At 48.8% G+C, this 13,108-nt stretch overlaps 1 protein-coding gene across 2 annotated transcripts in view; it reads left to right on the plus strand.

The window, feature by feature from the left end:
- Positions 1-13,108, plus strand: part of ELP2 (elongator acetyltransferase complex subunit 2) — a 1,316,635-nt gene that overhangs the window by 959,509 nt on the left and 344,018 nt on the right. For both annotated transcript variants that reach the window (XM_069620606.1, XM_069620607.1), the window contains exon 15: positions 10,122-10,214. In XM_069620606.1, the coding sequence (XP_069476707.1) occupies positions 10,122-10,214 (93 nt within the window). The remainder of the gene's footprint in view (positions 1-10,121; positions 10,215-13,108) is intronic.

Raw genomic sequence — 13,108 nt, forward strand, 5'->3', positions numbered from 1 at the left:
CCCGGAGAATCAGCGAGTGGACGTCGGGAGAGGAGTGGGGGCGGCGCACATGCAGCGGGCGGCATCCCGGGAGCAAGTCTCCAGTGGGCGCGGACTGAAGAACTGATCAGCCCGACAAACCCCAGGAAGCAAAATAGGGGAGGCACAGAGGTCGGCAGTCTAGCAGAGTCGCGGCCCGCTCCGACACAACGGGGCATACCCCATCGGGGGCCTGAGCGCATGGATCCGGAAAGACACGTGGAGGTGGAAACGGAGGGACAGGGGCTTGCCGCGGTCACGGACCTCCTCCATACCCCGGAACAACATCGGCCCAGGAAGGCGGACAAGCATAGAGATGCGGCTGACAGCAAGGGACCCGAGGTGAGAAGGGGGTACAGCGGTGGAGGAGGAACGCCCGGGATCCGTGCCCCAAAGGCTACCCAGAGCCAGGGCTACCCCGCTAAAAGTTGAGACCCAGACGGGGGGGACCATCAAAAGAAAAAGGCTGAAAGCGTAGGACCACGGACACCCGCAAACTCCAGTCAGACCACCCCCTCCCAAAACAGAAAGACCGCACTGCGGAAGAGGCTGCCTCCCACGCCGCGCCAAGGAGAACAGGAGGTGAAGCCGAGCATAGACCGTGGCAGGCGAAGTGGGCCCCTTCTCCAGGAGCGGGCCTCCCACCTCCACCCCAGATCCCACAGACACCAACTCAGGACGGAGAACCCATTGGCTCAAAAGAAGCCTTGTTATAAAGCGAAAGGAAGAATCGGAGGTACTTCCTGCCCACACAAGAATCCATCAATAGGGGGAATACACGCTTAAAGAATATAATCTATCAGCGGAACAGAGCAGCCACGACGGAAAAAAAAGGGACAAGGTCACCAAATTAACGGACAAGACAAGGGGACCCACTCTGAAGAGAGTGGAGAAAGGGCCAAGGAAGCACGCAGACAGAGGCTCTGCCACAGAAGTAAAGATGAATAATCAACCCTCCATCAGCAGGGTCTTCTGAACACGGCCGCCAAAATTTGAGACCCGAACAAGGGGAGACCCCCAAAAGAAATAGGACGACAGAGGGGGAACACGGACCCCCATAGACTACAGTCGGGCCACCCCACCCTGAAACAGAAAGGCAGTAATACGGAAGATGCCCCCTCCAAAGCAGTGCCGGGGAGGATTTGAGGCGAAGCTGCGCATAGACCGGGTCAGGCGAAGTGGGCCCCTTCACCAAGAGCGGGCCCCCTAGCCCCCTCCTGATCCCACAAACAGCAACTCAGGACAGCGAATCCACCGCCTCAAAAGAGGCCTTGATATAAAACGAAAGGAAGAATCAGAGACATTCCCTGCCACCGTAAGGATTCGCCAATAGGAGGGATACACGCTCAAAGAATATAGGCTATCAGCAGAACAGAGCAGCCATGCCGGAAAGGGCCAAGGCCGCCGAATTAACGGACAAGACGAGGGGAACCACCCTGAAGAGATTGGAGGAAGGGCTAAGGAGGCACGCAGACAGTGGCTCCGCCATAGAAGTAACGACGAATAATCAACCCTTCTTTAACAGGATCTTATGAACATGGGCGCCAAAAACAAGAACAGACCAAACAAGAGCGGGCTTTCACAGAACCCAATACGGCCTCACAAATTTCATTGCAAGACCTACATGGGGAGATGTTCTCCCTGCAAACCACACTAACAAGGACATTCCAAGATCAATTTCATCTGATATCGTCGGACTTAAATCGGGCGCTGAACGAAATAAAGCATGAAATAGGTCAGTTGCGAGAGACAACTGACCTTGTGAAAAAAGGTCTACAGGAAGTGAGTAAAGAGACAATGGAGAACAGCGAAGCAATTGACAGATTGGACACGGCAACACGAAATCTAGAGATCAGAATGGAAGACTTCGAAAATAGGCCTAGATGGATCAACATTAGGCTAAAGTTTCTGCTGGAGGCAGTGTAGGATAGTGACCGAAAGGAGACAATCCAGGAGATATACGCAGACTTGCTGGGGGAGGTCACACAGGACAAGATTGAGCTGGACAGAGACCACAGAGTGGGCTGCCTCAACAAGAACCAGAACGCTAGACCGAGAGACGTGTTTTGGCGGCCATTACGAGGTATGCACAAAAGGAGGCAGTTCTCAGAGCAGCTAGACAAAGGGAGCCAATAACATACAAGGGCCAGCGAATCGAGCTATATCAAGACCTTGCCAGCAGCACCGTACTCAAACGGCGACAGATGGGCCCAATACTGGCCGAAACTTCAGGAGCAGGGGATCAAGTATAAGTGGAGATTTCCTTTCGGGCTATTATTCGAATGGGCAGGTTCACAGAGGCAGATTACCACACTGCAAGAAGGGGCAGACATCCTACACATCGAACTGGACCAGGATCAAGGGATGGCCAGTCCAAGGAAAGGAAAGATGCAGGGAACGGACCGAGGCCCAGGCCATGGCAATGGTCAGTTGTGGGAGAAGGGAAAAGGAGAAGACCCGCCCCACGAGGATCCTTCGGAAGGGGAAGGGGAAGGGGAAGGGAGAGGGAGCCAGCTGCGGCAAATGGGGCCGAGACCGACGGGGATTAACACGGAGTGAGAACATACAATAAGGGGTGGTGGACAGAAAGGTTGACAAAGAGGGGAGGAGGAGTGAGGAGCAAACACCATGGGATCGACAAGGGCGTTGAAGCCTGATAGGGGGGGTGGTGGGAAGACCTGGGGAAGAGGACTTCAGAGGGATGGGAAAGGGGAGGGGGTAAGGGATGAGGGGGGTCGGGAAATCGCCACTCAGTGAATGTTTCGAGTAAGGAAAGGGAAAACCAGGGCAGGAATTCGAGAGAACGGAATGAGGGAAGGAGTCAGGGGGAACCACGGAGCGGGAGAACATGAGTACTCGCCATTCAAATGGGTTACGCATAATGTTAGGGGTCTCAATTCCCCATAAAAGAGAAAGAAGCTCGAGCTCTTCACGAAAAGAACTAGACAAGACTTCCTGGGTCTCCAAGAGACGCACCTACTCCAGAGATCAGCAACGACTCAAGTTAAGGGGATTCGACCAAATACTCCATGCATCAGGGGTAACGAAATCGGGAGGGGTGGCCTTGGCTATCAGAAGTACAGTCAATTTCAGGGTGGAAGAGACGATAAGGGACAAAGGAGGCAGATACTTAATAAGGAGAGGTAAAGTTGGTGATGGAACATATACAATAGTAGTTATCTATGCACCCAACTCCGGGCAGGAGGCTTTCCTAAGGGATATCCTGGGGAAAGTTGAAAAGCATTCAAAGGGCCAAATAATTTTAATGGGCGACCTTAACATTGCAAGGGACAGGTCAGGGAATAAAGACAAGGGGGGGGGCAGTGGCCTCAACAGAACTGAGGGAAAACATGTCCGCTATGGGCCTAAGGGACGTATGGAGGGAAACAAAAGGGAGCGAGGAGGGATATACCTTCCTCTCGGAGGTTAATGGGACGCAGTCAAGAATGTACTATATCTGGGACTCAGCGAATCTGGTGGGTAGGGTCAAGGAAATAGAGGTGGGCCCCATGGGAATAGCAGATCGCAAGATAATCTCAATGCAACTTGAACTGGGAAACCAGAAGAGGGGGGTCTGGGGCTGGAAATACCCAGAGCACTTGATGAGGGATCTCGCCATTATGAAAGAGATAGAGGGTAGGATAAGAGAATACTTTGAAAATAATAAAATGGGGGAAACGGAGGAAGACACAAGATGGGACGCATTCAAAGCTACAATGTGGGGAGAAATCATAGCAGCCAAAGCACAAAGACATAAACAGTTGCTGGCCCTGGAGGCCCACTTGGAGGCAGAGGTCGAGGGGGCAAGGAAAATAGTAATAGTAGCACCCAACAGAATCAATCATAGGGAAAATACAAGGTCGGTGGGCCAATTGGGGTTACTACGGACCAAAAAAGCAGAGTGGGCCTTACTATCCGTAAGACACAAATATTACGCCAAAGCCAACAAGGCTGATACCCTGCTGGCGCGCCCCCTTTGGGGGGTGGAGTCGAGGAACACAATTACGGCCCTGAAAACTGAGACAGGCGACAGGGTCACCCAATTAGAAGATATTCAAGAAACCATGACTACATACTTTGAATCATTGTAGGTCACAGAACCCCCAAGCACGAGTCCAGGAGGAATTCCTGTAAAGGATGAAACTGCCTGTTATAAGCAGATAGGCTCAGGATATCTTAAACCAAGCCACAGGCCCCCACAGCTACTCGGCTGCATTTTACAAAATGTTTGCCGGGCAGCTGGTGCCGCAATTAACCCACCTCTTTAACACCTTCAAAGATAGAGGCCAAATAGCCCCTTCCATGAAGGAAGCTAAAATATCCCTGATTTTGAAAGCAGGTAAAAACTCCCTGGAAAGATCGTCCTACAGACCAATAGCGCTTATTTTTATTTTTTTATTTTTTTTAAACTTCTTTTTATTGATTTATTCATAATACACACAGAAAAGAGTACAACCCAACAAGGAACAAACTAAACCTCCCCAACCCCCAAGAATAACCCCACCCCTTGCCACAACGTCAATGATCCTTCTCGTCTCAACGTGCTCCTTTCCTCTTTTACCCGTAGATGTCCAACAGCTTGAGTCTTTGGGGGCACCACTGTTCTCTGAACTCCCCTTTAAGATAAACCAATGTCTCTCCCCAGTCCGCGGAGAAGTTCTCCAACTTATTATTGACAGCATAGGTTGCCCGTTCCACCGAAACCAAATCCCACATCTTCCTCAGCCAGTCTTGCTCTGACGGAATCGCAGGGGACTTCCACCTCTGTGCAATAAGGGCCATCGCCGCTAAGATGAATACCACTCTCGCATTAGAGCGACCCCGCTTCTCCCCAGGTTCCCCTTGCCCTCCTTTACCCAGCAGCATCTCTCAGGGATCCTGACCGGCTCCCTCGCCCAGTGCCTGGGTAAGAGCTTGTGCAATGTCATCCCAAAAAGGGCGGATTATGGGGCAATCCCACCATATGTGGGGAGCGGAGCCCTCTTCCCCACAACCCCTCCAGCACTTCCCCGAAGTTATCAGGTACATTGCGTGTAGGCGGGCGGGAGTGTAATGCCAGCCAAATATATACTTGTACCAGGCCTCCTGTAGTTGGACCGCCTTTGCCACCTTAGGAATCAGCTTCCATAACCTTTCCCAGTCCTCTTGTTCCATTGTGACTCCCGGAACCTGTTCCCACCTCCTCATATAGGCTCAGCTGCGTTGCGAGCCGGCACATCCTAATAGCCTATATAAGTCAGAAATGAGCCCTCTGGACCCCTCATACGTTGTCAGAAACCGTTCAAATGGAGTTAGTTCTCGGGTCGCAGCTTCATGCACCTCCGCCGACATTACCCAGTGTCTGATCTGAAAATATCGGTGCCTCTCCTGCTCCCTACCCCAAATCTCTGCTTACAATCCTCAAACGTAATTACCTGTGCACCGCTAAACATGTCTCTCAGGGTTCTGCAGTCCCCCCCCTCCCATTTAGCAAAAGCTCCCTTCTCCAGCCCTGGTGTGACGTCCCCATTGTTGAAGATTGGCGTGAAAGGCGAAGGGAAGGTCGTAATCGCCTGCTTCTCCACCGCCCTATCCCAACAGGCCGCAACTCCCTTTGTGATTGCACTTAAATATAGATGGGATGGTCTCAGCCTGCGTGGGAGCCAGAGAACTTCCCGCAAATGGTGCCGGGCTACAGCTCTATCCATTTTGACCCAGTGCTTAAGATAGTCCACCGAAAACCACTCCCTGATCACCCGAAGCTGTGCGGCCTCATGGTAGCGGCGGAAGTCAGGGAAACCCAGGCTCCCCTCCCCCCTTGACGCCATTAATTATCGATTGGACAAGCGGGGTCTCTTACCCTCCCAGACAAATTCCTTGATTGCCCGGTCTAATGCCTTAAAGAACCTTTCTGGAACCGGCAGGGGAATTGCCTGGAACAAATAGAGCACCCGGGGGAGAACCACCATTTTGATAACTGCCCCCTTCCCCAACCAGGATATCTTTAGGTCACCCCATTTTCATAGGTCTTTTTTGACCGCGAGTAGCATAGGCTCGTAGTTCGCCCCATACCAGCCCGCTAGTGAGGGAGTTATCCTGACCCCCAAATATCGCAACCCATTTGGACTCAATTTAAACGGGGAGATTGCCCTCATCTCCCTCGCTTCGAGCGCTCCTAAGTATAGATTCATTCATTCTGATTTTTGGAAGTTGATTTGCAGACCAGAGATTTCCCCAAATTTGGTCAGTAGTGCTATACATGCCTTAATGGAATCCTTCGGATTCGTTAGCGTAAGCAACATGTCATCGGCGAAGGCCGCCACCTTATGCTGGGCCCCTCCGAATGGTATTCCCCGAATGCCTTCCTCCTCTCGTATTGCTAAGAGAAGTGGTTCCAAGTATATTGCGTAAAGCAACGGGGAGAGGACGTGTTCCGTCCCACGCGTCAGTCTGAATGGCTGAGACATTTCCCCGTTTACCAAGATGCGTGACACAGGATTCTTATAGTTGGCAGTGACCATGTTTAAAAACCCCGCCCCCAGGCCCATTCTCTCCATCACCTGGAATAAGACTGATCCCTCCACCCGATCAAATGCTTTCTCAGCGTCGAGCGCCAAGAGGATTGCCGGAGTGGTCGTTTTACGGGACTTCACCAGATGGGCCACCCTCCTAATATTATCAGCGGTTTGCCTTCCCAAGACAAAACCCGACTGGTCTTGATGGACCAGCGTGGGAAGATGTTTTTCCAGGCGTTTCGCCAATATTTTGGTAAAGATTTTTGCCTCTGTATTAATAAGGGCTATAGGAAGATAGGAGGTGCATTCTTCCGGGTCCTTCCCCGCTTTATGGATAAGGGTTATTTTGGCCTCTTCCATCATTGGGGTAATTCCGCCCACTGCGCCGAACGTTTTGAATAAAGTTGTTAGATGAGGTACCAGAAGATGTGAGTATGCCTTATAAAAGGAGGCCGGGAAGCCATCTGGCCCTGGGGCCTTGTTATTGGGGAGTGACACTATGGGAGCCCTAACTTCATCTTCTGTAATTGGCCGGCCTAGCTCTTCACTTTCCTCTCTGGACAATCGCGGGAGGGGCAGTTTCCCAAGAAACTCTGACTGCGGCATCGGATGTGGGCATTGTGAGGAGTACAGCGTTTAATAAAATTCCACTAATCTCCCCTTTATCTCTTCTACCCGGGTTAGCCTCCTACCCCCAACATCCCCAATGGCCTTTATAACCTCCTGGTCCCTTTGTCCCCTCAGGAGGCGTGCTAGGAGTGAATCTGCCTTATTGGTCTTTGCGTAGAACTTTTGCCTCACTCTGAGCATTGCCTCTTCCGCCTTCTTGGTCCTCAGGATCCCCTACTGACCCTCCGCCAGCCTATACTCCCTATATACCTTCCTAGTAGGGGTCTCCCGCACCCTCGCCCTAGCGGCCTCAGCCTCCTTTTCCAATTGGGTTTCTAAGCCTCTCAGCAGCCTATTTCTCTCTGCCTTAATGGCAATGAGTTCCCCCCTCAAAGTCGCCTTGAAGGCATTCCACCTTATGGTCTGACTTGTGTCCAGGCCATTATTCCTGTCAAAGAAATCCCGGATCTTGCCTCCTATCTCCTCCCGTAGCACTTGATCCCACAGTATCAATAGCGCTTATTAATGTTGATGCTAAAATGTAGACAAAAATCTTAGCTAATAGACTAAAGGGGCTTCTCCCGGACCTGATACATCAGGATCAGGCAGGATTTATCAAAGTCAGGCAAACGGCAGATAACATAAGGAGGTTAGCGCATCTGCTGGAAAATGTGAAGAAAACAAACACTCCCACCGCCCTTCTCTCATTAGACGCTGAAAAAGCGTTCGACCGGGTGGAGTGGTCGTTTCTTTTTACGGTCATGGAAGAGATGGGGCTCGAGGGTGCCTATTTGCAAATGGTCAAGGCTAACTATGAAGGGCCACAGGCAAGGTTGGAAGTTAATGGAGTGGCATCCCACCTGTTTCAATTACAAAGGGGTACAAAGCAGGGCTGACCCATGTCACCCTTATTGTACGCAATATACTTAGAACCATTACTCCAAGCTATCCGTGAGACAGAGGGAATTCAGGGAATTCCGTTTGGAGGAAGACAGCACAAGGTGGCAGCTTTCGCTGACGATATGCTTACCCTCACCAACCCATCTAAATCAAGTAAATCTAGTAGAATACTGCTTGAGAACTTTGGGGAAGCATCGGGGCTGCGCATTAACATGGGCAAATCCGAGCTATTGGACTTAACCTTAGGGGAAAGAGGAGAGGAAGGACCTCAAAAGGACCTCGCCATTTGCCTGGCGCTCGGGGGGAATTGTTTACTTGGGAGTGAAGAGAACACCAACGCTCCCAGGGTAGTACGCGGCAAACTACCCTCCTCTAGTGAGAGATATTAAGAAGGACCTCCTTAGGTGGTGAAATCTCTGCATCTCCTCGTTCGGGAGAATGGCGGCTATAAAAATGGCCATACTGCCACGTCTGCTTTACTTATTCCAAGCTATCCCCCAGGCAGTCCCGGAGAGCTTTTTTAAGGAACTCTGAACTATAACAAATTAATTTATATGGGAGGGAAAGAGGGCGAGGGTGAGTCGGCAACAATTTACAGCCCCGAGGAGAGAGGGAGGGCTAGCCCTCCCCAACTTCAGACAATACTATGAGGCAACCCAATTGAGAGTAATTAGAGAGTGGCTCCAAGAAGGGGAAGAAAAACACTGGGTGAAAATGGACAGGGCAGTAACAAAGCATGATTTAGGAGAGGTCCTATGGTTCCCTAAACAATATCGACCGAAACATATGTACAAGGGTTCCATTACCAAACTGATGGCGGATACTTGGCACAGGCTGGTACAGTTAAGAAGCATCACCACTTTCCCATCCCCATTCACACCAATATTAAACAATGGGGACTTTACACCAGGGCTGTAGAGGGGAGCTTTCAGGAAGTGGCAGGACAGGGGGTGCAGGAGGATGCAGGACATGTTTATCGGGAAAGAAATTGTCTCCTTCACGGACTATAAAAGGGGTTTTGCTCTGGGGGTGGGGGAGAGGCAGTGGTACTGCCAACTGCACCACTTGCTTTTGCACCCAGAAAACAAAGATACGGCTACCAGAGGACCAACCACGTTCGAAAATATTCTAATGATCAACGATGGCTCCAAAGGGTTGATCTCACAGTTGTATAAAATACTAGACGAGGCCACCCCTAGGCAAAGTTGGGCTAATGGGCAAATGGGAACGAATTCTGGGAAGGGACTTAGAGAAGAGGGAATGGGAGAAATTATGGAGGAAAATCCTGAAAGTAGCAAGAGCATCTAAAACGCAGGAAGCATGGTACAAAATAATTTACGGATGGCACTACACCCCAGCCCGCCTACATAGAATATACCCAGGGACATCGGGTGACTGCTGGCGAGGGTGTGGGGCGGAGGGCATGGCGGAACATATCTGGTGGAGATGCCCAAAAATAGAGGTCTTTTGGGACGAAATTCGGCAAGCGCAAGAGCAGGCATATGGACCAGGGAAAAGTAGACCCCCGGAATGGACTCTGCTGGGCCTTACACACGACGATACGGCAAGGGAACCGAGAGCTCGAGAAAGAGCGCAGGTGATGCTCACAATTGCAGGAATTACAATGATTGCCCAGAATTGGAAAAGCTCCACTATACCAACGTTTCAGGAATGGCTGCGCAAAATATGGGAAATAGTCGCTATGGAATGGAAAACATATGTCATGAACAATGCATTGCAGACTTTTGCAAGTGAGTGGGGGGGAAATGCTGGCCTTTCTCAGGGACGACTATAGGATTGGATGGCGACTGCAACGCCTCAGGCTTTTGGACCTACATTGATCTTTTGGGGACAGAACAAACCAAAACCTAACGAGGAACATTGGTGAGTGGTAGTATGGTGGGGGGGGGCAAATGTTGGAGTTGTTTATGTTTTGGAAAAATGTCATTAAAAGAATTTAAAAAAAAATGTGCATTATATTCTCACAGTAGATTTTAATCATGAATTGCTGTTATTGCTGTTGCAAGAACCTGATGTTGTAAATTGTTATATTGTAGTGGTACATTCTGTTAAAGCAAAATCTGTGTCTTTATTTTACAGTGGAGTTGGTTGATAAATCAGTTGATGAACACAAAGTCGGCAGCATGTCTGATCAATATTCTCAGACCTACTTTCATCCCATCAGCCTTAAAGGTGCAGTTGAATCAGTTTATTTAATCTCGTTTTTTGTTCCCTTATTACGCTGTAAGAACATTTGTCTCCATGCACAGTGTTAACTAAAGATATCATTTATGAAATGTATTTTTTATTTTAAATACTGGGCACTGCCAAAACACTTAGCAGTGCCCTGTACAGCATTGATGTATGTACTTTCGAAGGGTCAACATTCCAAATTGCCAGTCATGTGTGTCTACGTCTTGTCTTGTGTTCATGCTTTACATCTACAGCAGGGATCCAACATTTTTGATAATTGCTTTGGGGAGGTAAGAGTGCAGATGTTTCTCTTTTTTTTCCAGCTGTGCTGAAGTGTAGTTGACACGCAGAAGGAACTGGAGAAGCAGACCCCAGTATGACCAGATCTTCAGTTACAGGTCTTAAATGGTATTGAAAGAGACAAAGTTCTAAGAGGTGGTGAGAATTAGCATTCTCCTGATTTGGCGGGTCAAAGACATCAGAGATTTAATCTGTGTTGGAAAAACTGTCCTTATGAGAGGAGCATAGGAAGAGGTTCTGAGAGGGTAGTCTTCATGGCTGAAAATGGAGGGAACTGTGGGAATCATGTTGAGATGGAAAAAGGTTCCACAGGGTAACTTGGAATTCTGTTGGTAAAAGCAGTAAGGAGTTAAGCACCGAAAACTCACAAAAAAGTACTGTCTCCCTCCCCTTAGTGAGTATGGCAAAGGTTTCACATTCGTAGGATAATTAGTTGTAGAACTTGATTGGAAGTGTAGGCTTTATAATTGTTTTTGTTAATAGAACTTTTTAATTTACTGGCCAATTATTTGTATTCAGGTTACACAACACTCATCCGGCTGCTCCAAGCCTTCGGACTCATGTTCCTCTACAGGTCTATGTAGCCTCCAGGATCCTTTGTCCCTACTATGGTGGAATGGAAGGAGGAGTCTGGCCAACCGGTGGCATTGTGGTTGTTATACAGTTTAATTTATAGAATGAACAAATGCATCTATCCCTAACTAGAGGCAGGTTCACTACCTCAAACAAACTAAAAACTCAGGAAGTCTGTGTAGTCCAAATCAAAAGTTTGCCTTTGCTCTTCCCAACTCCTATTCAATCCCTCCCACTTAAACACAAATCCTAATATAAGAAAAAGAGTTATTTCTAACACCCAGGAGAATGACTCTCTTACCCTATGTTTGGGGTCTCTAAAGGTGTGGTGTTCTTGAGCTCAGCCAATGTTCCAAGGTTCACAAACAAAGGAGAGGTTCTCAGGTTCACCACAAAAGAAACAAAGTTCCAGTAAGGGCTAGGAGAATGATTCCCTTTTCCTAGTGTGTTCCCCATTTCTTTGGAAGCCTCTTCAAGGCTATCTTATTTTCAATTTATATAACAAATTTTGTACTTCCCTCCAAAGGTTTCTTCCGCTCTCTGCTTTTTCTACTTTCTTTACGTTTAACTTTCCCCCACTAGGATGATAAACAGGCTCCCCGAGTCCTCCTCGATTCTCCAGTACCACATTCTTGTGGAACTGGACAGGGAAATGCTTCACAACATGCTTTACTATTTGTTCTTCTTCTTCTGCTTCTCAACGCCGTATCAAACTTTCCGGGCTCCCTCCCAGACTTACTCTTATTCCTGTTACCTTCTTGTGGGGAATTCTGGTGATAAGAAATCCTTTTAGTGCACCACTCAAGAAAGACTGCTTTGAGAAGAAGTGCACAGCTCTGGATTCCGCCCCTAAATGTTTCCGTACCCAGCCCGGACTCTGTCGTCTGAGCCACGGCACGGAATCCATAAGCCAACCCTTCTTCTCCTTGCATGGGACAGCCAGACAAGAAAGGTAAACAGCTGGATGCCTTTGGTAAACAATTAATTTCGACTGTCGCTAACACCATCAAGGCGGCTAACTCTATGGCTAGCCTTGTCCCTTGCACTGTCCAAAGCCCTCGCCGGGTGTAAGAAGGAGACGTCCAAGAAAGAATGAAGATCTGTACACTAACCACTCTCAGGGAACATCAGGAGTGAGAATTGCTGTGGACCAAGACCAACCATTCTGCAAAGGATCTTCTGTGCCAGAAGAGGAGACCCTGAACTGGAGTATCCTGTCCTCAAGTCCTTCACGAAGGCCTCACAGTAACCGGAGGGCCAGACCAGCCAAAGTTCCCTGTTCTCCCGCACGGAACCAGTCGCTCCATGTTCTCCACATCCTGAATAATAGGGAAGGCTCTGGTGCTGGAGTCTGTGTTCCTCCAACCAGCCAAACTGTTGCACTGTATATAAACCAGCTTGACACTGCATCGACACTTCCATGCACTTTTCCCCTTTTCTTTTCCCATGCACTTGCGCATTCTCAATGTCACTGGGCCTACTAAGATCGTTGCATTGTTCTCCCTGTTCCCCTCCCTTGCCTTGTCGTGCTCTGAAATACTTGTGTATGAGTGCGATATGAATTAAATATATCATATCATATCGTGTCCTAGTGAAGCACGTCACTTGTTAGGCTCAACGTCAGAAACGGAACCGAATCATGAAGCAAGACACAGACAACATATTCAAAGTTCAAAACAAACTGATTTATTAAAGTGAACGTCAGGATGGTAGAAGGTCTAACTTGCCCTATGCTAAGGTGGGATTTCCCTAACTGAACGAAACTAAGGAAAGAGTGAGTCAAAGAGTTGAATTTAAAAGTCTGTCTGTGTCCAAAACCTAAGCTTGCCCTCACAACTTAGGCTAAATAACGTGGAGGTATGTCAATAATCAAAGAAATGGTGATCAACATAAAGTTCTGAGCTTTTTTACAGCTCTCCGCTTCCTTTTATGCTTCCCTTCCCCAAGTTCAAAAAAGTTCCACAAAAGACTCAAAATTACCTCTCTCCCATTCAAGGTAATACAGTTCCACACGATCCTTG

Source organism: Ambystoma mexicanum, chromosome 5q, assembly GCF_040938575.1.
Source record: "Ambystoma mexicanum isolate Mex_15411 chromosome 5q, UKY_AmexF1_1, whole genome shotgun sequence".
NCBI lineage: Eukaryota > Metazoa > Chordata > Amphibia > Caudata > Ambystomatidae > Ambystoma > Ambystoma mexicanum.